At 43.2% G+C, this 23,415-nt stretch overlaps 1 protein-coding gene across 2 annotated transcripts in view; it reads right to left on the bottom strand.

The window, feature by feature from the left end:
• Positions 1 to 23,415, bottom strand: part of srpra (SRP receptor subunit alpha) — a 59,510-nt gene that overhangs the window by 16,920 nt on the left and 19,175 nt on the right. The window contains exons 3-9 of one of the 2 annotated variants that reach the window (XM_068053796.1): positions 23,032 to 23,195; positions 13,792 to 13,934; positions 7,305 to 7,479; positions 6,666 to 6,822; positions 1,763 to 1,869; positions 1,488 to 1,606; positions 1,252 to 1,338 (exon numbers count right to left, since the gene is read on the bottom strand). In XM_068053796.1, the coding sequence (XP_067909897.1) occupies positions 1,252 to 1,338; positions 1,488 to 1,606; positions 1,763 to 1,869; positions 6,666 to 6,822; positions 7,305 to 7,479; positions 13,792 to 13,934; positions 23,032 to 23,195 (952 nt within the window). The remainder of the gene's footprint in view (positions 1 to 1,251; positions 1,339 to 1,487; positions 1,607 to 1,762; positions 1,870 to 6,665; positions 6,823 to 7,304; positions 7,480 to 13,791; positions 13,935 to 23,031; positions 23,196 to 23,415) is intronic. The other variant, XM_068053797.1, reaches the window with a different exon arrangement.

Genomic DNA, 23,415 nt, shown 5'->3' with positions numbered 1-23,415 from the left:
CTTTATCTCTTTAAATATTTCAATGAGATCACCTGGAGTGAATATAGGAGATAAATCAGATACCATAAAATCAGGTATATAGCTCACAAAATCCTGCAAGGGTTTAAAAAAAAATTAAATTCCATTAGTTCCCATTCATGAAATATTGCTGCAGCGAACATAAATTGACTTTTATTCTCCTGCAGTCAAAACTCCAGTTTTTAATCCAACATATTGCCTCTGTTGCCGGATTTTGTAATGGCGACTGAGAAATTCTCAATGTGCTCAGAGAGGACTTCACTTCCTGGTGGAGGTCAGAAATGGGGAAGCTCAGCAGGGGGTTGAGGCAGTCCTGAGCCAAGCAGGCACACAGAATAAACTCAATTCAAAACAGTTTCCATGACCGATACTCCAATAGTGCCTCTATTCCCTTTTCACTGCTGTGGACAAAAACAATAATGAATCTGCATTTATATAGTGCCTTTTATAACCTCAGGACATCCCAAAACACTTCACACCAATGAATTACTTTTGAAGTGTAGTCACTTGTTTTGTATGCAAACAAAGCAGTCAACATTTTGCACCCAGCAAGATCCTACAAACAACAAGTGAATTAAGTAATCAGTTACCTAAAGACTGGTTCAAGTCTCTTTGCGCAGTGTGCATGCTCAGAAAACCAATGGAATTATGTGAAAGGGCCCTATGTTTCTTATGCTTAGTGTGAAAACATGACTAATCAAATGCAACAATTGTTATAATCACTGCTCTGCAGTGTTTTCTCACATCCCTCCCTTCTTTAGTCTTTACACTTAGGCTGTACCACATGTTACACTTGATGTTATAACTCCCTTGCTGTTGGCTAATGACAACTTCAAGTGCAAACCAACTGAGCAATGTATGGAAGAGAGTGTCAAAGCCATGTGGGAAATTCAGATTCTTGATTTTAGACCAGTAAATCTCATCATCAACTAGTAAGTCAAGTACAATTCTGCAAGATATTTAGGGATAGACAAGGGCCCTGCCATTATGCAAACATGAAACTAAAGAATCACTCCTATACCAGATCACTCTAACATCCAAAGTTTGATCAAGCTTTCTATACTTGAGGAGCGGAAGGTGATGAATTGGCAAAGGTTAACATTACCAAGTGGAAATAGTAAAAGATGCAAACTGAATTCTGCTTAATCCCATGAGGTGCTAAGTTAAACATGGGTTATGTCACAAGGTGACAGCTGGATTGACACTCCAGATCATAATACAAATCCAACTTACTGCTGAAGGTTCCCATGACTTTTCCCTCCAGCTTTCTGGCCACCGATTCACACAGCTGGACAGCGATATCCGCAGCAACATTTTTAGCTGCAGGAAAGTAAAGAGAAAGGAAAAGGAAAATGAGTCAAGCACAGCTTCTTAGGCCAGTCAGATTAATTGTGCTATATAAATAAGTATGATTGCAATACAATTTAGAATCACAGTTTAGTATTACTGAGGACATCTCCACAACCTACCAATCAAGTGATCTTTCATCTTGTCAAGCACAGGCTCCATGTCCTGGGGGGTAAGGCTTTTAGATCCAACCAGGCCCTTCAGCATTCCAAACATACCACCAAATCCACCTTTCTTCACACTGTAGGTAAAACATTGTACACGAAACAAATCAAAAACAAACTACTACAGCAATCCATTTCAACAGCTTTATGAATAGTTTTTCCACATTGGATAGGTGTTTGGATGCTCGTTGAATCCAAAGGAGATCAAACTGGTTCAATTTGGACATATATACCTGGTGTCAGAAATTTCTTGAACTACTTCCTCTTCGTCCTCTTCCTCTTCACAGCTCTCATAATCCACGGTTTTCAAATCTCCTGCCATTGATCCACGATACAAATTCTGCAACAATAATTATTGCATCAAGAAAGGCAATTTGTGAATAAATTCAAAAAAAAAAAAAATCGACCTTCTGAAAGTAAAACATTCTGCCTTTCTTCCTGGTACTGTCTTTCTACTCATCTCACACTGTCTTTCTCTGTATGCCTCTCACAAACTATGTCATCTGTATCCATCTCTTGTCTAACTTTTTCTCAGCTTTCTGTAAACCAAAGTACAGAAATCTACAGGACCAGAAAAGAAACAGTTGCATGAAACACAAAATGAACTCAAAACTCTATACAAAAAGTTATTTACAGCCAGTCATTTATGGCACAGGAGGTGGCCATTCGGCTGATTGGAGAGCCAGCACGGATTCTTAGAGCTATTCAGTCAGTCTCACTCCCCCACTTGAACACCATAGCCCTGCAAGTCTATTTCCTTCAAGAAGCCATCCTATTTCCTTTTGAAGTCATTGATTGTCTTCACTTCCACCACCTTTGTAGGCAACAAGTTCCAGGTCATTACCATAATAAAAGCAAAATACTGCAGATGCTGGAAATCTGAAATAAAAACAAAGTGCTGGAAATACTCGGCAGGTCTGGCAGCATCTGTGGAGAGAAGCAGAGTTAACGTTTCAGGTCAGTGACCTTTCATCAGAGCTCAATGTGATGAATATGATGAAAGATCACTGACCTGAAACATTAACTCTAGTTCTTTCTCCACAGATGCTGTCAGACCTGCTGACTATTTCCAGCACTTTGTTTTTATTCCAGGCCATTACCACCCATTGCATAGAAAAGTTCATTATATTCTACCTGCACCGCTTACCTAAAACCTTCAATCTGTGTCCCCTAATCCTTGTACCATTAGTTAACGTGAACAGTTTTTCTTAACTTATCTAAGCCTGTCAAAATCTTGTACACTGCTAATAAGTCTCCCCTCAATCTTCGTTCTCAGAACAACCCCCGTTTTTCTAGCCTCACCTTGTAACAAGATTCCCCCATCCCTGGAACCGTTCTGGTAAATCTCCTCTGCACCCTCTCAAAGATCCTCACATCCTTCCTAAAGTGTGGTGACCAGAACTGGATGCAAGTTGGGCCTAACCAAAGCTTTATGGAGGTTCAGCATAACTTTCCTGCTTTCGTACTCAATGCCTGTTCACGAAACCCAAGATCCCACAATGCTTTTACTAACTACTCTGTCACTATGCCCTGCCACCTTCAAAGATCGATGCACATACAACCCCAGGTCCCACTTTTCCTGCACACTCTGTAGAACTGTGTCATTAAGTCTATATTGCCTCTCCCTATTCCTTCTGCCCATCACACATAGAAGAAAAGTTTTTTTTATTCGTTCACGGGATGTGGGCATGGCTGGCTCGGCCAGCATTTATTGCCCATCCCTAATTGCCCACTGAAAGCATTTAAGGGTCAACCACATTGCTGTGGGTCTGGAGTCACATGTAAGCCAGACCAGATAAGGATGGCAGGTTTCCTTCCCTAAAGGACATTAGTGAACCAGATGGGTTCTTACAACAAATCGACAATAGTTTATGGTCACGATTAGACTAGCTTTTAATTCCAGATTTATGAATTGAATTCAAATTTCACCATCTGCCGAGGTGGGATTTAAACCCATGTTCCGAGAGCATGAGCCTAAGTATCTGGGTTACTGGTCCAGTGACATTACCACTATGCCACCGCCTCCCCAAAACAAAATGTAGCTATTAAACATACAGCAAGATCCCACAAACAATATGAAGAATGACCCATTAGTCCACTTTTGGTGGTGTTGGGGGTGGGAAATGTTGGGCAGCACACCAGGGGAGCTCCTTACTTTATTTTTAAAAATAGTGCAACTACATCCTTAATGTCACCTAAACGGTCAGACATGGCCTCAATTTAGCCTCAAAGACAGATCACTACTGTCCATCTGGATGAAAAATACCATACACTAATCTCTGAAACCCCTAAATTACTTAATTTTACAAATCAGCCCGGTTCCCCAGCATAATAGCTAAAACTATTCCCCACCACTTTGTCTTCAGATAGTTTATACCATATACATATTAACAATTTGGACAGAAACATAGGGATATGATCAAGAAGTTTGCAGACAATACAAAGATTGGCCGTGTGGTAGATAGCGAGGAGGAAAGCTGTAGGCTGCAAGATGATATTGATGGTCTGGTCAGATGGGCAGAAAAGTGGCAAATGGAATTCAACCCAGAGAAAGTGTGAGGTGATGCATTTGGGGAGGTCAAACAAGGCAAAGGAATACACGATTAATGGGAAAATACTGAGAAGTGTAGAGGAAGTGAGGGACCTTTGAGTGAATGTCCATGGATCCCTGAAAATAGTAGGACAGGTCAATAAGGTGGTTAAGAAGGCATATGGAATCCTTTCCTTTATTAGCCGAGGTATAGAATATAAGAGCAGGGAGGTTGTGCTGGAACTGTATAACTCATTGGTTAGGCCACAACTTGAGTACTGTGTGCAGTTCTGGTCACCTCATTATAGAAAGGATATAATTGCATTAGAGAAGGTCCAGAGGAGATTTACGAGGACGTTGCCAGGACTGGAAAAATGCAGCTATGAGGAAACAGTGGATCGGCTGGGGTTGTTCGCCTTTGAACAGAGAAGGCTGAGGGGAGATCTGATTAAAATGTACGAAATTTTGAGGGGCCTGGATAGAGTAGAGGTGAACGGCCTATTCACCTTAGCAGAGTGGTCAGTGACGAGGGAGCATAGATTTAAAGTGATTGGTAAAAGGATTAGAGGGGAGATGAGGAAAAGTTTTTTCACCCAGAGGGTGATAGGGGTCTGGAACTCTCTGCCTGAACTCATTCAAAAGGAGTCTGGATTTGCACCTCAAGTGCTGCAATCTGCAGGGCTATGGGCCAAATGCTGGAAGTTGCAATTAGAATGGGTGGATCGCTTTTCAGCCTGCACAGACACGATGGGCCAAGTGGCCTCTTTCTGAGCCTTAAACTTTCTATGATTCTATGATTAATCTATCTCCCTTGGTTATTGCTTTCACTATATAACGTATATTCCTTTACTGCAACTATTGATTTAATATCTCCCACATCTTTTAAATGCGCAAGGCATGCAGGAAAACATAAGCCAACGTGCACAATGACTGCCCAAAATAACCACCTGAAGGGAGGGGAGAAGTTGGAGGCTTGAGCTATGCCTGGGTAGCTCTTGGTGGGTTATTATGAGGGAATTGGTAAAGGCCTGAGAACAGGTCATGCTCCTGCTGTTTTAGCTGCATGTGTTGAGTCAAACAGGAAGCAGAGACTAAAGACACAAAAATACAGAAGGGAAACCTACCCAAAGACCCCCAATAATAAATACATTTCACACACACAGAACTCTAAACTGAAGTCAAGACGACACACCACCACATATGTACATGAAGAAGCTTTCCCAAAAATCACACAATGATCTATCTATTCCAACAGCCCAACAAAAAAAACAGGGAGAACGTAGGGCACAAATCTGACCAATCGGCCTAACTGGTTCATGCTGGTGCTTATGCTCCACACAAGCCTCCTCCCATCCTATTAATCTAATCCCATCAGCATAACATTCTAATCCTTTTTTCTTCATGTGTTTATCTAGTTTCCCTTTAAATGCATCTTTATTATTCCTTGTTGCAGCAAGCTCCAAGAAGTTTCTTCTGAATTCCCAATGTTATATTCACGGCCCCTATTTATGGTCTCGCCCACAATGGAAACATCTTTTCTATGTCTACCTTATCAAACCCTTTCATATCTATAAGGGTGTCCTTCAGCCTTCGCTTTTCTACACAAAAGAATGCCAGCATGTTCAATCATTCCTGATAGGTATAACCTCAGTTTGGTGTCATCCTTGTAAATCTTCATTGTATCTTCTCCAGTATCTTTATATCCTTCTATAGCATGGAGACAAGAACTGAGTGCATACTCCAGGTGTGGTCTAACCAAAATTCTTTACAAATTGAATGCAATTTCTCTGCTTTTCAATTCTATTCCTCTGGAAATGAGCACCAGTGCTTTGTTTACAGGTTAATAAGGTTATTAACCTGTGTTACAACTTTTAACTACTTATGTATTTGTACTGCTGGATATCTTTGTCCCTCTACCCCATTTAGATTGTTATTTTCCAAGGAGTATGGGCCTCCTTACTTTTTCTATCAAAAGGGACTACCTCACACTTATCTATACTGAAAATAGTTTGCCAATGACACAACCATTCTACAAGTTTATTAATATCCTTTCGTATTTTGTTGTATTCTCCCTTTCTATGAACTACATCCCAATAAGATGTTGTCCGCAAATTTTAAAAATTGTACTTTGAGTCCAACTCATTCACGTAAATTGTGAACAACTGTGGTACCTGTACCAATCCCTCGTCGAAAGATGAACATTTGCCAAGACACTGGGTGCCTCTCGACTCTTCGCATAGTCATGAAATCTTATATTTTACTGATGTCTTATATTTTGTCCCACTTTCCCTTAATATTAAAATATAGCCTGCCAATTTGGTGTTAACTGCCAATTTTACAGCCAACATTATACAGATTTCTTGAGCATCTTTCTGCTTCCATTTCAGGCTTAGCAAAATTCTCTCGTAGAACTAACATAACATGAGGCCGAATTATTGTCCTCGGATTAAAGGTATATGATGATCGGTATTGAGGCAGCTCACCACCACCTTCAAGGACAATTAGGAATGGGCAATATATGCTGGCACAGCCAGTGATGCCTACATCCCATGAATGAATAAAAAAAAAATTGAAAGGCTAGTATAATTTTTAATGGGTAAGCATACCACATCTGCACTGGTGTCATCGCCACTGTTGAAGAAGGTGTCGGACTGACCATTGACCAGTTTCTCGCTGTAGTCAAGCTCTTTGGCGCTAGCATTGTTAGAATCCAGAGGCCAAACACGACGGGTTTTCTGTTTACTTGGCTTAGGGGACTTGCTGCTGCAATTCAGGAGGACAGAGACATTACTACAGTCAGTCAATCTCTCTGCTCCCTCATCCATTGAAACTATGTTGAGAAACTGAAATGCTAGAAGGCACAAATGAAAAAAAAAAATTGGTGACATTCCAATGCATGGTATCAAAGTAATTTGTGTTTGTACAGTAAACGTTAGGATGAGAAAACCATGAGAACTGTAAATCAGACGTGCTGACTGTCAACTGAGACTCAACATCAAAAGTGATGTAAAATATATTACATGCATATGTAAGCGTTGCTTTATAACAAGCGTATCAATGAAGTGTAGTGGAGAAAGGCTTTAATCTATACTTGTAACAGAGAGAAGCTGTAGTGCTTCTTCTGGAATTAGCAAGAGCGGGCTTGATCATTATAGCACTGCCCCCTATCAGGCAAATCTAACAAACGTTAACAGCTAGCTGACCCAATAATATTCTGTCCCCTCAGAAATAAGGCGCCTTCTCACCAGCTTTCTTTTTTGTCTTTCCCCAGTCTTCTACGGAAAAATTCCTCCCTATTCTTCTGGATGATTTCTTCCTGAGTCAAACCATTTTGGTTGGTGTCTCTTGCAGCCACAGTTACGGAAGCCTTTAACTGAACCTCGGTTTTCTTTTCTGCTGCAGGTGACTCGGGTACAGGTGCTGGATATGACAGAGAAAGAAAGAGAAAAAGGAGAGAATTGAGAAAATGAGAGGGAGAAACAATAGGGGGGGGGGGGGGGGGGAGAGGAGGAGAAGAAAATCACCAAAAGCACAGACATATGTGAAATAAACCCTCAATACAGCTCCTCTATATATCACAGAGGAATCATAGAATAGTACAATATAGGAGGAGGCCATTTGGTCCATCAAGGCTGTGCTCTCCTCACTACATGGGAAAGATAAAGTGAGCCACTGAAGCAGGACAGCTAAAACAGCACCAGTATAAGTTTTATTTCCTGGGCTAAGTTAGCTGGCCTCTGTATCCCTGTACCAGAGAGGGGAACAAACAAAAAAATCTTCTCCTTCCAACTGATCACGATTCAGTGACCTTTGATGGAAAGTGCCTGGATTGTAGGCTGAGACAGAATTGGAACTGGCTGCGTGTCCATGGTTCAATTGTCCAACACTGATGATAGTGAACGTTTAGAATCAGAAATAAGTAATAGCCACTTGGATGAGGTCGCAGTGGCCAGGGAATCACATCCTGAGAATAAGCAGCTCCAGGAGAGTATAGGATCAGGGATATTGTATTAATTAGTGTTCTTGGAAATCTTTCATCAAAGCAAAACCTAGAAATTGACTCATCACAAGATCATTCTCACAAGTCTTCTTGGGCTAATAGCAATATGAAGAGTGATGAACAGAATGCCAACCAGCTCACAATTGATTTGTAACCCAAGAAGACAAAACCCAAGCAAAGTTGTAATAAGCTGAAAAAAAATTAAGAGGGTCTTGTAGCCTCCAATTTCCCCACAGATTAAAAGTAGATTTTAACATTTTTCCCCCTAGACTTTTTATTTTTCGAATTCTGAATTTAAATATATTTACAGCACAGAGAGAGGCGGCGGTGGCAAGAGCAGGAACAGGCGAGAGCAGCTGAGATATAAAGAGTGGAGACCTGAGCCCCCAGAGCAGAAGCAGCAGCGGCAGCAAGAGGAGCCAGGATATAAAGAGCGCAGACCCGAGGCCCAAGACCAGAAGCACCAGTGGCGAGAGCGGGAACTGTGGACCTGCTTGACCAACAAAATCGAAGTGCGACATCACAGGAGAGCTGGTAAGTGATTGGTGGGTATTTCTTCTGTCTCTTTTCTGTTTGTTCAAGTGATTTAAATCAGGAGACGTCATTACAGACGTACACTTAACTAATTCATTTTTTAAAAAATACTGAGATCCAAATTAATTAATTAAATAGAATAGAGATGGCTGAGTAGGCGATGTGTTGCAGCTATGGTATGTGCGAGTGGTGGATGCCGATGCGGTCCACGGTGACCACATCTGCAGCAAGTGTTGGCTGCTCGAGGACCTTTGGCTCAGAGTTGCTGAGCTGGAGTCCGAGCTGCGGACACTGCTACACGTCAGTGAGGGGGAAGAGTTACCTGGACACTGTTTCAGTGGATAGTCACACCCCTTACATTAATTACATCAAATTTTGACCGTGGTCAGAGACAGGAGGGTGTGACTGCAAGTGAGGCAGGCATGGGGATCCAGAATTTAGCTTTGGAGGAGCCTCATCCAATAGGTACGAAGTTCTTGCTCCCAGTGTGAACAAGGACACAGACTGCAGGGAGGATCAGCGAACTGACCACAGCATCGAGGTTCAGAATGCCATTCAAGTGGGGGGGAGAAAAGAGAAATGTAGTTGTAATAGGGGATAGCATAGTTAGGGGAACAGATACTGTTCTCTGCAGCAAAGATAGACAGTCCCGAAGGCTGTGTTGCCTACCTGGTGCCAAGGTTAAGGACATCTCTTCTGGGCTAGAGAGGAACTTGGAGTAGGAGGGGAAGGATCCAGTTGTCGTGTTCCACATAGGTACCACGACGTAGGGAGGACTAGGAAAGAGGTCCTGCTGAAAAACTATGAGCAGCTCGGTGCTAAATTAAAAAGCAAAACCACAAAGGTAATAATCTCCGGATTACTACCTGACCCACATGCAAATTGGCATAGGGTAAATAAGATTAGAGAGGCAAATGCGTGGCTCAAATATTGGTGTGGGAGAAATGGGTTCTGATTCATGGGACACTGGCACCAGTACTGGGGAAAGAGAGAGCTGTTCCTTTGGGATGGGCTTCACTTGAATCATGCTGGGACCAGTGTCGTGGCGAATCGTATAACTAGGGTTGTAGAAAAGGCAATAAACTAAATAGTGCGGGGGGGGGGGGTCAATTGAAGGGAAAATAGGTGGGAAGGCATGTTGTAATGAGAACACAAAATCTGCAAAAGGATACAGATAGGTTAAATGAGTGGGCAAAAACTTGGTAGATGGAGTTCAATGTGGGGAAGTGTGAGGTCATCCATTTTGGTAGGAAGAATAAAAAGGCAGATTATTTTTTCGATGAAGACTACAAAATACTGCAGTACAGGTCAGCACAGACTTGGTGGGTCAAAGGGCCTGTTTCAGGGCTGTATCTCCAAAAAAAAAAAAGAGGGATCTGGGTGTTCTTGTACATGAAACACAATAGGTTAGCATGCAGGTGCAGCAAGTAATTAGGAAGGCAAATTGAGTTTTGGCCTTTATTGCTAGGGGGTTAGAGTTTTAAAAATAGGGAAGTCTTGTTACAACTGTACAGGGTGTTGGTGAGGCCACACATGGAGTACTACATACAGTTTTGGTCCCGTATTTAAGGAAGGATATACTAGCATTGGTGGCAGTTCAGAAAAGGTTCATCAGGCTGATTCCTGGGTTGTCTTATCAAGAACGGCTAAACAGTTTAGGCCTTTATTCATTGGAGTTCAGAAGAATGAGAGGTGATCTTATTGAAACATATAAAATTCTAAGGGGCCTTGACAGGGTAGATGTTGAGAAGATGTTTCCACTGGTGGGGGAATCTCGAACTAGTGAACATAGTTACAGAATAAGGGGCCACACATTTAAAACTGAGATGCAAAAGAATTTCTTCTCCCAGAGGGTGGTGAATCTCTGGAATTCTCTACCTCAGAGTTGTGGAGGCTAGATCACTAGATGTATTTAAGGAGGAAGTAGATAGATTTTTGAAATCTCGGGGAGTTGGGGATTATGGAGAGTAGGCCCGAAAGAGGAGTTGAGGCCTGGGACAGATCAGCCATGATCTCACTGAATGGCGGGGCAGGTTTGAGGGGGTGAATGGCCTACTCCTGCTCCTATTTCTTACGTTCTTAAGGCTGATTTTTGCCGGTCTTGTCTCAGTGATAACACTCTTACCTCAATGTTAGAAGGCTGTGGGAACTTAATCACAAAATCTAGGTGGCCACCCAGGTCTGAGGGAGTGCTGCACTATCAGAGGTGCCATCTTTCGGATGAGATGTGAAACAGAGGCCCCGTCTGCCCTCGTGTGAATAAATATCTTATGGCACTATGGAAGCAGAGTGCAGGAGATCTCCCTGGTGTCCCCCAATCTACATAACGAAAATACAGATTATCTGGTCATTACTACATTTCTGTTTGTGGGAGCTTGCTGTGTGCAAATTGGCTGCTGTGTATCCCAAATTACAACAGTGACGACATTTCAAAAAACACTTCATTGGCTGCAAAGTACTTTAGGGTGCTGAGGTCAGGAAAGTTGCTACGTACATCTTTTTCCTTTGGGTGGCACTGCTGGGGAAACCTCCACCCTGCATATTGGGAAATTGCTGGCACGCTGCCAGTGATTCCTTCATATTTATTGCTGGCAGGTAGGCAGCACCCTGTACTCTGAAATCCTTGACACACATGCATGTTCAGCAGGAACAGAACTCTAACTAGTTCCTCACCAACTTACTGTACTCCAGAGGACAATTCCTTTTGTCCCAAGGTTTGTCCTGACTGAGATCAGCTAAGTCTTCAGAGAGACTGGGACATATTAACATATGAATTAGGAGCAGGAGTAGGCCACTCGGCCCCTCAAGCCTGCTCCGCCATTCAACAAGATCATGGCTGATCCGATTGTAAGCTCAACTCCACATTCTCGCCGACCCCCGACAACCTTTCATCCCCTTATCAAGAATCTGTCTACCTCTGCCTTAAAAACAAAGGCTCTACGTCCACTGCCTCTTGGAGAGTTCCAAAGACTCACGACCCTCAGAAAAAAAGTTCTCCTCACCTCTGTCTTAAATGGGTGACCCCTTATTTTTAAACAGTGATCCCTAGTTCTAGATTCTCATACAAGAGGAAATATCCTTTCCACATCCACCTTGTCAAGACCCCTCAGGATTTTGTGTTTCAATCAAGTTGCCTCTTACTCTTCTAAACTCCAGCAGATACAAGCCTAGCCTGGTCAACCTTTCCTCACAAGGCAACCTGCCCACTCCAGGTATTAGTCCAGTGAACCTTCTCTGAACGGCTTCCAACGCATTCTTCCTTACATAAGGAGACCAATACAGTATGCAGTACTCCAGATGTCGTCTCATCAATGCCCTGTATAGCTGAAGCATAACCTCCCTACTTTTATATTTAATTCCCCTCACAATAAACAATAACATTCTATTACCTACCTAATTACTTGCTGTACCTGCATACTAACCTTTTGCGATTCATCCACTAGGACACCCAGATCCCTCTGCATCTCAGAGCTCTGCAATCTCTCATCAATTAGATAACATGTTTTTTTTTATTCTTCCTACCAAAATGGACAATTACACATTTTCACACATTATATTCCATTTGCCATATCTTTGTCCACTCACTTAATATGTCTATATCCCTTTGTAGCCTCATGTCCGCGTCATAACTTACTTTCCTATCTGTTTGTCATCAGCAAATATAGCAACCAAACCTTTGGTCCCTTCATCCAAGTCATTTATATAAATGGTAAAAAGTTAAGCCCCAGCACTGATCCCTGTGGCATTCCACTCGTTACATCTTGCCAAACAGAAAATGACACATTTATGTCTACTCCTTTTCCTGGTAGCTGGACAATCTTCTATCCATGCCAATGTTACCCATTACACCATGAGTTTTTATTTTCCACAATAAACTTTGATGTGGGACCTTATCAAATGCTTTCTGCAAATCTAAGTACAGTACATCCACCAGTTCCCCTTTATCCACAGCACATGTTACTTCTTCAAAGAACTCCAATAAACTGGTTAAACATGATTTCCCTTTCACAAAACCATGAATTTTTCTAAGTGTCCCCCATAACGTCTTTAATAGCAGCTTTTAATATTTTCCCTATGACAGATGTTAAGCTAACTGGCCTGTAGTCTCCTGCTTTCTATCTCCCTCCCTTTTTGAATAAAGGAGTTATATTGGCTATTTTCTAATCTAATGGAACCTTCCGCGAATCTTGGAAAATTAAAACCAATGCATCAACTATCTCAGTAGCCCCTTCTTTTAAGACCCTAGGATGAGGTCCATCAGGACCCAGGGACTTGTCAGCCCACAGCTCCAACAATTTGCTCAGTACCACTTCCCTGGTGATTGTAATTTTCTTGACTTCCTCCCTCCCATTTCCTGATTTACAGCTATTTGTGGGATGTTACTTGTATCCTCTCCAGTGAAGACTGATGTAAAATACTTGTTCAATTCATCTGCCATCTCCTTATTGTTCATTAATTCCCCAGACTCACTGAGTCTGGGAATGGCACTACTGGTCTCGAGTTCTCATCAGAAAGTGTCTTTACCACGCAGCAAGTTTCAGAAAATCTGAAAGATACTTTCTTTTGAAGGGATGGATAGCAAGTCTGCACTTTTCCACTGCCATCTCCAACACAGCAGGATCTTCAACACCTCAGCATCAGGAAACACCAGGCCAGCTGCATACAGATCTTACCCTTGCTCAGCTGGAGGGAGAACCTAGTCCAGAGGACTTCCAGATTATGAACCCCTGACCTAGCAATCTTGTGACACACCACAGCTGAACAAGTGTTACAAATATCTGCACACATACAGATGCTTTTCAGTCGCTCTTGTTACCATGCTGACTACAGACAATTTGAGAACACATATCTGCACAGAACTCTCTCTCTTGTGAGATGAGCAGCAGCAGTGGTTCCTGCCATTAGACTAGAACTTCACATTCATGTCACACAGGAGTTCCATATAAAATATCTCTTCTAAACAGCAGCTCCAACGCATAAACTAACCTAAGGAGCAACAGAAACAGAGTCACAGTAAAGATCATTCTCGAACACTTAGATTTCTGCTTCCTGAAACAAAGGTTTTCCTCCCATTAAAGGCACTGCACTCTGATTTGCTACCTTCTTTACTCAGCACAGCTTAGATCAGTTGATCACAGCTGTTTCTTTCTCTGCAGCACATTATATTATCTGAGCCACTTCCGCTGCCAATTATTTACCATCCTTTTTGTTTTTCTTGTTCTCCTTCCCCTTTTCTCCACGGATTTCTATCATAGATTTCACAGTTTTCTTTGATTTATCAGATTGTTCGAACGTTTTCATGACAGAAGGTGCTTTTCCTTTGGTGCGTTCCTCAGCAGCCCTAAAGACCATCAACAAAATGTAAAGATCAGCAGCAGAATTATCCAATCACAACTGGACAAGACAGTTTTTTAAAAAAAAAGATAATTTTGTCATTAGATTTCTAGTATCAAGGGATTGAATATTCTCCACACTGTGATAAACATTTATTTTATCTTGTCTTCCCCTCACAATAGGTGGTACAACGTCACAGGTCCTGGTAGCTCTTTGGGACCATACTAAGTGTCCATTCTTAATGAGAGAGTCTAGGCAGTGGAATATAAGCAGGTTAATCTATTGTAGGAGCAAATCACAACTAAGCATGATCCTCTTCTGGTCTATCAGTACGTCTACTTTCCAGCAGGGCGTTCTGCAGAGGGATCAGGAGCAGAGGCCTTGGCTGATTTCCCACAAACTAGCTAAAGGTGCTAAGGCCAACTACACACAAGTCCATCTCCTGCTACCATCCTTTTGTCTTTCCTAAAAAACGTCGTCATCCCATGACAGCGATTAGCGTGCAGGCCATCTACACAAAGAGCACAGTTTGACAAGATGTATTTGATAAGTCACCAGAACTAGAGATGCATCTGAGGATACTGAGGGAAGCAAGGGTGGATATTGCACAGGCACTGGCCATAACCTTCCAATCCTCCTTCGATGCAGGGATGGTGCCAGAGGACTGGAGAATTGCAAATGTTACACCCTTGTTCAAAATAGGGTGCAAAGATTAGCCCAATGAGTACAAGGTCAGCTTAACCTCGGTGGTGGGAAAAGCTTTTAGAATTGATAATCCAGGACAAAATTAACAGTCACTTGGACAAATGTGGATCAGTTAAGGAAAACCAGCATGGATTTGTTCACGACAAATTGAGTTTTTGATGAGGTAACAAAGAGGGTTGAGAAAGGGAAATCATGCTTAACAAATCTACTGGAGTTTTTTGAGGAACTGGTAGAATAGATAAAGGAGAACCAGTGGTTGTGATGTATTTGGATTTTCAGAAGGTATTTGATGAGGTCCCACAGAAGAGGTTAGTGTACAAAATTAAAGCACATGGGATTAGGGGTAATATACTGGTATGGATTGAGAATTGGTTAACAGACAGGAAACAGAGTCAGAATAAACAGGTCTTTTTCTGGGTGGCAGGCAGTGACTAGTGGATCAGTGCTTGGGCCCCAGCTATTCACAGCATATATTAATGACTTGGGTGAGGGAACGAAATGTAATATATCCAGGTTTGGAGACGACACAAAGCTGGGTGTGGGTGGGGGGATGTGAGCTGTGGAGGAGGATGCAAAGAGGCTCCAATGTGATTTGGACAAGTTAGGTAAGTGGCAAATGCAATATAACGTGGATAAATGTGAGGTTATCTACTTTGAGTGTAAAAACAGAAAGGCAGATTATATAAATGGTGATAGATTGGGAAAGGGGGAGGTGCAACAAGACCTGGGTGTCCTTGTACACCAGTCGCTGAAAGCAAGCATTCAGGTGCAGCAAGCAGTTAGGAAGGCGAATGGTATGTTGGCCTTCATTGCAAGAGGATGATAACAGCAGCAAGGATGTCTTACTGCAGATATACAGGGCCTTGGTGAGACCACATCAGGACTATTGTGTACAGTTTTAGTCTCCTTATCTGAGGAAGGATGTTCTTGCCATGGAGGGAGTGCAATCAAGATTTACTAGGCTGATTCCTGGGATGGCAGGATTGACATATGAGGAGAGATTGGGTCAACTAGGCCTATATGCACTAGTGTTTAGAAGAACAAGAGGGGATCTCATAGAAACTTATAAAATTCTAACAGGACTAGACAGGCTAGATGTAGGGCGGATGTGAAGGTGCCAGAGATGGTGCAGAAAAGATTTACAAGAAAGATTCCAGGGATGAGGGGCTTCAGTTAGGTGGATCGATTGGAGAAGCTGCTGCTGCTCTCTTTAAAGAGAAGGTTTGTCAGAAGTGTTCAAAATCATAAGGAGTCTGGACAGAATAGATAGCGAGAAACCATTCCTTCTGGTGGAAGGGTCGAGAACCAGGGGACATCGCTTTAAGGTAAATGGCACAAGAACCAAGGTAACTTTAGGAAAAATGTTTTATACAGTGAGTGGTTAAACTCTGGGATTCTCTACCCAAGAGTGCGGTGCAGACAGATTCAATCATGCCTTTCCAAAAGGTATTGGACAATTATCTGAAGAGAAAACATTTTCAGGCCTACAGGGAAAGGGCAGGTGAGTAGGACCAGCCAAGTTGCTCTTGCAGAGAGCCGGCAGAGATGTGACGGGCCAAATAGCCTCCTTCTGTGCTGCAAACCTTCTATGATTCTATAATTAAAGGAGGGACATTGATATCTGTTGCACCACAATAGGAAATTAAACTAGCAGAAATTCTAATTCCTGGTTTCCTTCTCAGTGAAATCCACCACTTCCTGTGAGATTGGCAATGTTAGAGGTATGTGACTGCCCCCACTATATCACACATTTGAGACCTCTAGTGGAAGAAATGGATACTGAGCAACACTAAACATTGAAACATTTAAGATTAAATATGGATACAGAAACCCATTCAGCCCACCCTGGCTTACCCAATGAAGGGTCACTGACCCGAAACGTTAACTCTGCTTCTCTTTCCACAGATGCTGCCAGACCTGCTGAGTGGTTCCAGCATTTCTTGTTTTTATTAAAAAAAATTACAGCTGCTCTATCACAGCATCCAGCTGTTTCTTAGATGAGACCAAGGTTTTTGCTTTCACCATGGCATAATCCACTCAAAGTGAATTGATCACTACTTGCGACAAACTACCCAGCATCAATCCTAGTTTCTTTTTAGTTTAGTTTAGTTTAGAGCTACAGCACTGAAACAGGCCCTTCGGCCCACCGAGTCTGTGCCGACCATCAACCACCCATATATACTAATCCTACACTAATCCCATATTCCTACCACATCCCCACCTGTCACTATATTTCCCTACCACCTACCTATACTAGGGGCAATTTATAATGTAATGTTACTGGACTAGTAATCCAGAGGCTCAGATCCCACCACGGCAGCCATTTGATTTTAAATTTTATTAACAAATTATGGAATAAAAAGCTAGTCTCAGTCAGCGAGCATGAAAAAAATCCATCTGGTTCACTAATATCCTTTAGGGAAAGAAATCTGCCTTCCTTACCAGGTCTGTCCTCCATTTGACTCCAGGCCCTCAGCAATGTGGTTGACTCTTAACTACCCTTTAAAATTGCCTAGCAAGCCATTCAGTTATATGAAACAATTACAAAAAAATCAAATAAGGCTAACATCGGACGGAGCATCTGGCATCAACCTAGGAACCGGAAATGACAACGGCACGCCTTGCCTAGTCGACCCTGCAAAGTCCTCCTCACTAACATGTGCCACAATTGGGAGAGCTGTCCCAGACTTGTCAAGCAACAGCCTGACAGTCATACTCCCGGAATCATACCTTACAGGCAATATCCCAGACTTTTCCATCATCATCCCTGGGAATGTCCTTGTCCATTGGTAGAGGTGGCAGCACAGATGTACACAAATGGGAAGGGAGCAGCTCCGGGAGTTCTCAACATTGACTCTGGACCCCAGAACATCTCATGGCATCAGGTCAAACACAGGCAAGGAAACCTGCTGTTGATTACCATCTATTGCCCTCCTCAGCTGATGAATCAGTCAGTGCTCAGTCACATTGAACACTGCTTGGAAAAGCACTGAAGGTACCAAGGGCTCAGACTGTATTCAGGGTAGGTGACTTCAATGTCCATCACCAAGAGTGTCCTGGTAACACCACTACTGACCAAGCCCTGAAGGAATATCTGCCAGACAGGGCCTGCGTCAGGTGGTGAGAGCACCAACAAGAGGGGAAAAAACCTAGTGGACCTCACCCTCAACAATCTACTTGTCGCAGATGCATCTCCCATCTTCACACAGAGCTACCCTCCATTTCGTTGGGTGGCACTACCACTGTGCTAATTAGGTTAGATTCAGAACAGATCTCGCAACACAAAACTGGGCAACCATGAGGCACTGTGGGTCCATCAGCAGCAGCAGAATTGTATTCAACCACAATCTGTAACCTTGTGGAGCAGCTTATCCCTCACTCTACCATTACAAATCAAGCCAGGGAATCAACCCTGGTTCAATCAAGCATGCAGGAGAGCATGCCAGCAGCAGTACCAGGCATACCCAAAAATGGAGGTGTCAAACTGGTAAAGCCAAAACACAGGACTACATGCATGCTAAACAGTGGAAGCAGCATGAAATAGAGCAAAGAAATCCCACAAACAATGGATCAAAGCTCTGTTGTCCTGCCATATCCAATCGTGAATTAAACAGCCTACCAGAGGAGTAGGTTCCACAAGCATTTCCATTCTTAATGACGAGGGAGCCCAACATGTCAGTGCAAAAGACAAGGCTGAAGCATTTGCAACCATCTTCAGCCAGAAGCGCCAACTGTATGATTCATCTTGGCCTCCTCCTGAGGTCCCCAGCATCACAGATGCCAGTCTTCAGCCATTTTGATTCATCCCACATGATATCAAGAAATGGCTGAAGACACTGTAAAGAGCTAAGGCTACAGGCACTGAAAACATAGTGGCTGTCATACTGAAGACAAGTGCTCTAGAACTAGCTGCGCCCCTAGCCATTCTGTTCCAGTACAGCTACAACACTGGCATCTACCAGACAATGTACAAAATTGCCCAGGCATGCCCTGTCCAGAAAATGAAGGGCAAATCCAATTCAACCAATTAATGCTGCATCAGTCTACTCTCAAATCATCAGTAAAGTGATGGAAGGTGCCGTCAACAGTGCTATCAAGCGGCACTTACTCAGCAATAACCTGTTCATCAATGCTCAGTTTGGGTTCTGCCAGGACCATTTGGCCCCAGGCCTCATTACAGCTTTGGTCCAAACTTGAACAAAAGAGTTGAATTCAAGGTGAGGTGACAGTGACTGCCCTTAACATCAAAGCAGCATCTGACTGAGTGCAGCATCAAGCAGCCCCAGCCAAATTGAAGTCAATGGAAATCAGTGAAAAACTCATCCACTGGTTACAGTCATAAGTGGCTCAAAAAGGAAGATGGCTGTGTTTGTTGGAGGCCAGCCATCTCATCCCCAGAACACTGCTGCAGGAGTTCCTTAGGGTAGTGTCCCAGGCCCAACCATCTTCAGCTGCTTCATCAATGACCTACCCTCCATCATAAGGTCAGAGGGGCTATTTGCTGATGATGGAAGTGTTCAGTACCATTTGCAAGTCCTCAGATACTGAAGCAGTCCATGAAGTAACAGAGAAGATTGTTGATGGGAATGCATTGGTTGTTGTTTATATAGATTTTAAGGAAGTGCTTGATGAGATACCACATAAAAAACCAGTTAACAAAATTGAAGCTCATGGAATAGGAGGGCCAGTGTCCAATTGGACAAAAAATTGGCTTAAGGACAGAAAGTGAGTCATAGTAAATCGTTGCATTTCAGACTGCAGGATGGTAGACAGTGGTGCTCCCCAAGGGTTAGTGCTAGGACTACTGCTTTTTTGCTATATATAAATGACTTGTATCTTGGAATACAGAGTAGACTCTCAAACTTTGCCGATGACACCAAACTTGGAGATGTGACAAACAGTAAGGATGATGTGAACTGCCTGTAGATAGGCTAGTATAATGGGCAGACAGGTGGCAGATGGAATTTAATACCGCTAACTGTGAGGTGATGCAGTTTGGCAGAAGGAATAGGGAGAGGCAATATATACTTAATGACACAGTTCTAAAGAGTGTGCAGGAACCGAGGGACCTGGGGGTGCATGTGCATAGATCTTTAAAGGTGGCAGAACATATTGAGAGTGCACTTAGTAAAGCATGTGGGATCTTGGGATTCATAAATATAGAGGCATTGAGTACAAAAGTAGGGAAGTATGCCGAACATTTATAAAGCTCTGGATAGGCCCCAACTGGAGCATTGCATCCAGTTCTGGTCATCACACTTCAGGAAGGATGTGAGGGTCCTTGAGGGGGTGCAGAGGACATTTACCAGAATGAATCCAGAGATGGGGGATTTTAGTTTCAAGGTTAGGCTGGAAAAACTGGGGTTGTTCTCCTTAGAACAAAAGGAGATTGAGGGGAGATTTAATAGAAAGGACATTTTTCTCACAACACAACCACAAGGTGGTGCACTACTGGCACATGCGCAAATGTAACCTTGACTGAAAAGTCACTGTCTGCAATGTCTCAGGCCAGTAACAGAGAGATGGCACTGTTCAATTTGATGAACAAAAAGCAAATTAAACCCAAACCCCCTCACCTCTCAATGGCTGTGATTGCTGCCTCCACACCCCCACCAACAGCATCCCGCGATTGCTGCCTCAATTGCCGCTTTTCTCTTCCCCGCTCCCTGACACGATCACCACCTCAATCTTCGCGTTCAATTCCCCACTGCCTATGACCGCCGCTTCTCTGCCACTCTTTCCCGCTCCAACCTGCCATTCACTCCCACTACCCCACCTCACTGCATGTTTATGTCATTGCATGCGGACGTCATACAGCTGCAAACAGATTAACTAATAGCTCACCTGAGACCTTGCTATACACAAATTGATTGCTACATTTCTAAAGTATTTGCTTGGCTTTGATGCTCTGAGGAGGTTAGGGTGCTAAATACTATACTAGGCCCTAAACTCTGGAATTCTCTCCATAAAACTCTCCACCTCTCTCTCTCCTCCTTCAAAACGTTACTACGTGGTGATGTCAGTGCGCGCACGTGTGGATTCATGCTGGCAAGCTGGCAAGAGCTGGGACGCACTGATGAGATCGGTGATTGCTCTGTATTTGTAATAGAAATATACAAGATTACAGGCTTATAGAAGTTAGACAAGGAATAACAGTTTCCATTAACAAATGATACAAGGACTAGGGTACACAGATTGAAGGTTTTGGACAAGAGATGCAGGGGGAATATAAGGAAGAACTTTTTTTTTTAACGCAGTGGGTGGTAATGACCTGGAACTCGCTGACCACAAGGGTGGTGGAAGCGGAGACAATGACTCAAAAGGAAGTTGGATGGCCACTTGATGGAAATAGACTTGCAGGGCTACTGGTAAATCGAGTGGGGGAGTGGGACTGATTGGATAGGTCCGTGGAGAGCCGGCATGGACTAGACGGGCCGAAATGCCTCCTGTGCCGTAAATGACTACGAAAAGAGAATCTATCCATCTCCCCTTGATGCTCAATGGCATTACTACTATTGAATTTTTCACCACCAACATCCTGGGGGGGGGGGGGGGGGGGTCACCATTGACCAGAAACTGAACCAGCCACATAAATACTGTGGCTACAAGAGCAGGTCAAGGCTGGGAACTCTGCTGCGAGCAACCCAGCTCCTGACTCCCCAAAGCCTGTCCACCATCTGCAAGGCACAAATCAGGAGTGTGATGGAACACTCTCCACTTGTCTGGATGAGTGCAGCACCAACACTCAAGAAGCTCGACACCATCCAGGACAAAGCAGCCCGCCTTACTGGCACCCCATCCACCACCCCCAACATTCACTCCCCCCACCACCGACGCACAGTAGCATCAGTGTGTACCATCTACAAGATGTCAAGGCTCCTTCAACAGCACCCTCCAAACCTCTGGCCACCGCCACCCGGAAGGCCAAGGGCAGCAGATGCATGGGATCACCACCCGCAAGTTCCCCTCCAAGTCACACACCATCCTGACTTGGAACTAAACCGCCATTCCTTCACTCTCGCTGGGTCAAATACCCGGAACTACCCCCCAACACTGTAGGCGTACATACGCATGATCTGTAGTTCAGGAAGGTGGCTCACCACCACCTTCTCAACAGCAACTAGGTTTAGGCAACAAATGCTTTGCCAGCAATGCTCACATCCTATAAACAAATGACAAAAAAATTAACTAAAGGGTTTCATATTACGATGTGTGTAGTAGTCATTTTACACAGGAGGCTGCCAATTACTACTGCAAATACTGGATAAAACTTTAGTTACCAGCAGGAAGCCTCACCTTCTGAGGATTGGAAATTGAAGTATTTACTGCCTGTTATTTTAAATGATCAGAAAATGCTGTCATGTACCTGTGAACTTCCATATAATGTCTCAGGGGTGAGGCCCCCGATCAGAAGTGCAATTCAGAAAATTACATTTTCATGGGTAATTGCTGAAAATCATTACTCCTTTCTGGCTCACATCCACCAACCTGTTTCACCTCAGATACATTCATGTTCCAATCAATAGCTGGAGAAAGTTACAAGAGAGGGAGGTTGAGGCAGGGACACAGGACTTCATGTTTTTTTTAAAAAAAGAGCTGGATGCTGTAATGGAAAACGGTATTCTGGAAAGGAGAGATCAAACAGTCTGAAAGCATTTCACTCAGACCTACCTTGTGATCTCTATCTTCCAACTGGGTCAAAAGAGCCTGTGAATCAGAAGTGGCAATGACCAAAAGGCTCTGCACTCATCATGGAGTTTCTGCTCAAACCATCATAAGCAACTTAAACACGAGTATTGCTTTTGGGATATCAAATGTTACAGAAACTTGAAGATACTTCTAGTCAATCTCTTCCCTCTTGACCCAATCAGCTGACTGGCTACATACAGTAAAATTTCTGTGGTAAAGTTTACCTGCTCAAATTCTGGCCAAAGTTGCTTTGGTGATCCTGTTTCCCACAAAGTACCATCCTGCCACTTGTGAGGATCCTCACAATGTGACAAGTTATGGACAACAGGAACATTTTCTCCCGTTTGAACCTACACCACAGCTTAATGTCCAGCTTGTGCTCTTCTATACCATTTTAATACCTTGCATATCTCTACAAAGCTCTCCCGTCTCCAACTTTCAATGGTGAAGAGTCTAAGTTGTCTAGCCTTTCCTCTTAATTGGATCGCTAGGTGCTCTCCTCACCACAGATGTGAATATTTCCATTGTGTCTCTGCATATCCCTCTGGAATCAATACAGCAAGATATTTCCCTTTGTCTCATCAAAGCCTTGCCTCAAGTCCCTTGTGAGATTATTGCAAGTGCAAGTTATTCCGTCCGCCTCGAAAGCGTGACAACTTATTAGATCCAGAAAAGGAAAATTTTAAAGGTGGAAAGTTTCATTTTCTTACCTCAGAAGGCTTCTGAAGTCATCCGAAAAGTCAAAGGAACCACTGAGGAGGCCCATCACCCCTTGCTGCTGTAACTGGTTCCTATATTTATCCCGGAACTGCATGTGGATATCATCAATAAACTTGTCTACATATGTTAGTGTCAGGATTTTTTGGTAGCCCACCTGTAGGGCAAAATGAGAGGAGAAATGCGCCTAAATAACTGGTTTTGTTCTGGCACTTCAAATCATACGTGTTAAAATCAGCATTTCACTCTGGAGTATTTAAAATTTTCCTCAATGGCAGAAAATAAATAAGCAGCGTTACAGATTGCTGCAAGTTAATAGGCCTGTGGCAAACCTCTGGGCCCAAAGCCTAACTATTAGCCAAAACCATGGATTAGAA

This window comes from Heterodontus francisci, chromosome 22 (assembly GCF_036365525.1).
Source record: "Heterodontus francisci isolate sHetFra1 chromosome 22, sHetFra1.hap1, whole genome shotgun sequence".
NCBI lineage: Eukaryota > Metazoa > Chordata > Chondrichthyes > Heterodontiformes > Heterodontidae > Heterodontus > Heterodontus francisci.
Note: the sequence above shows the minus strand (reverse complement) of the source record. Positions and strands in the feature narration are given on the sequence as shown.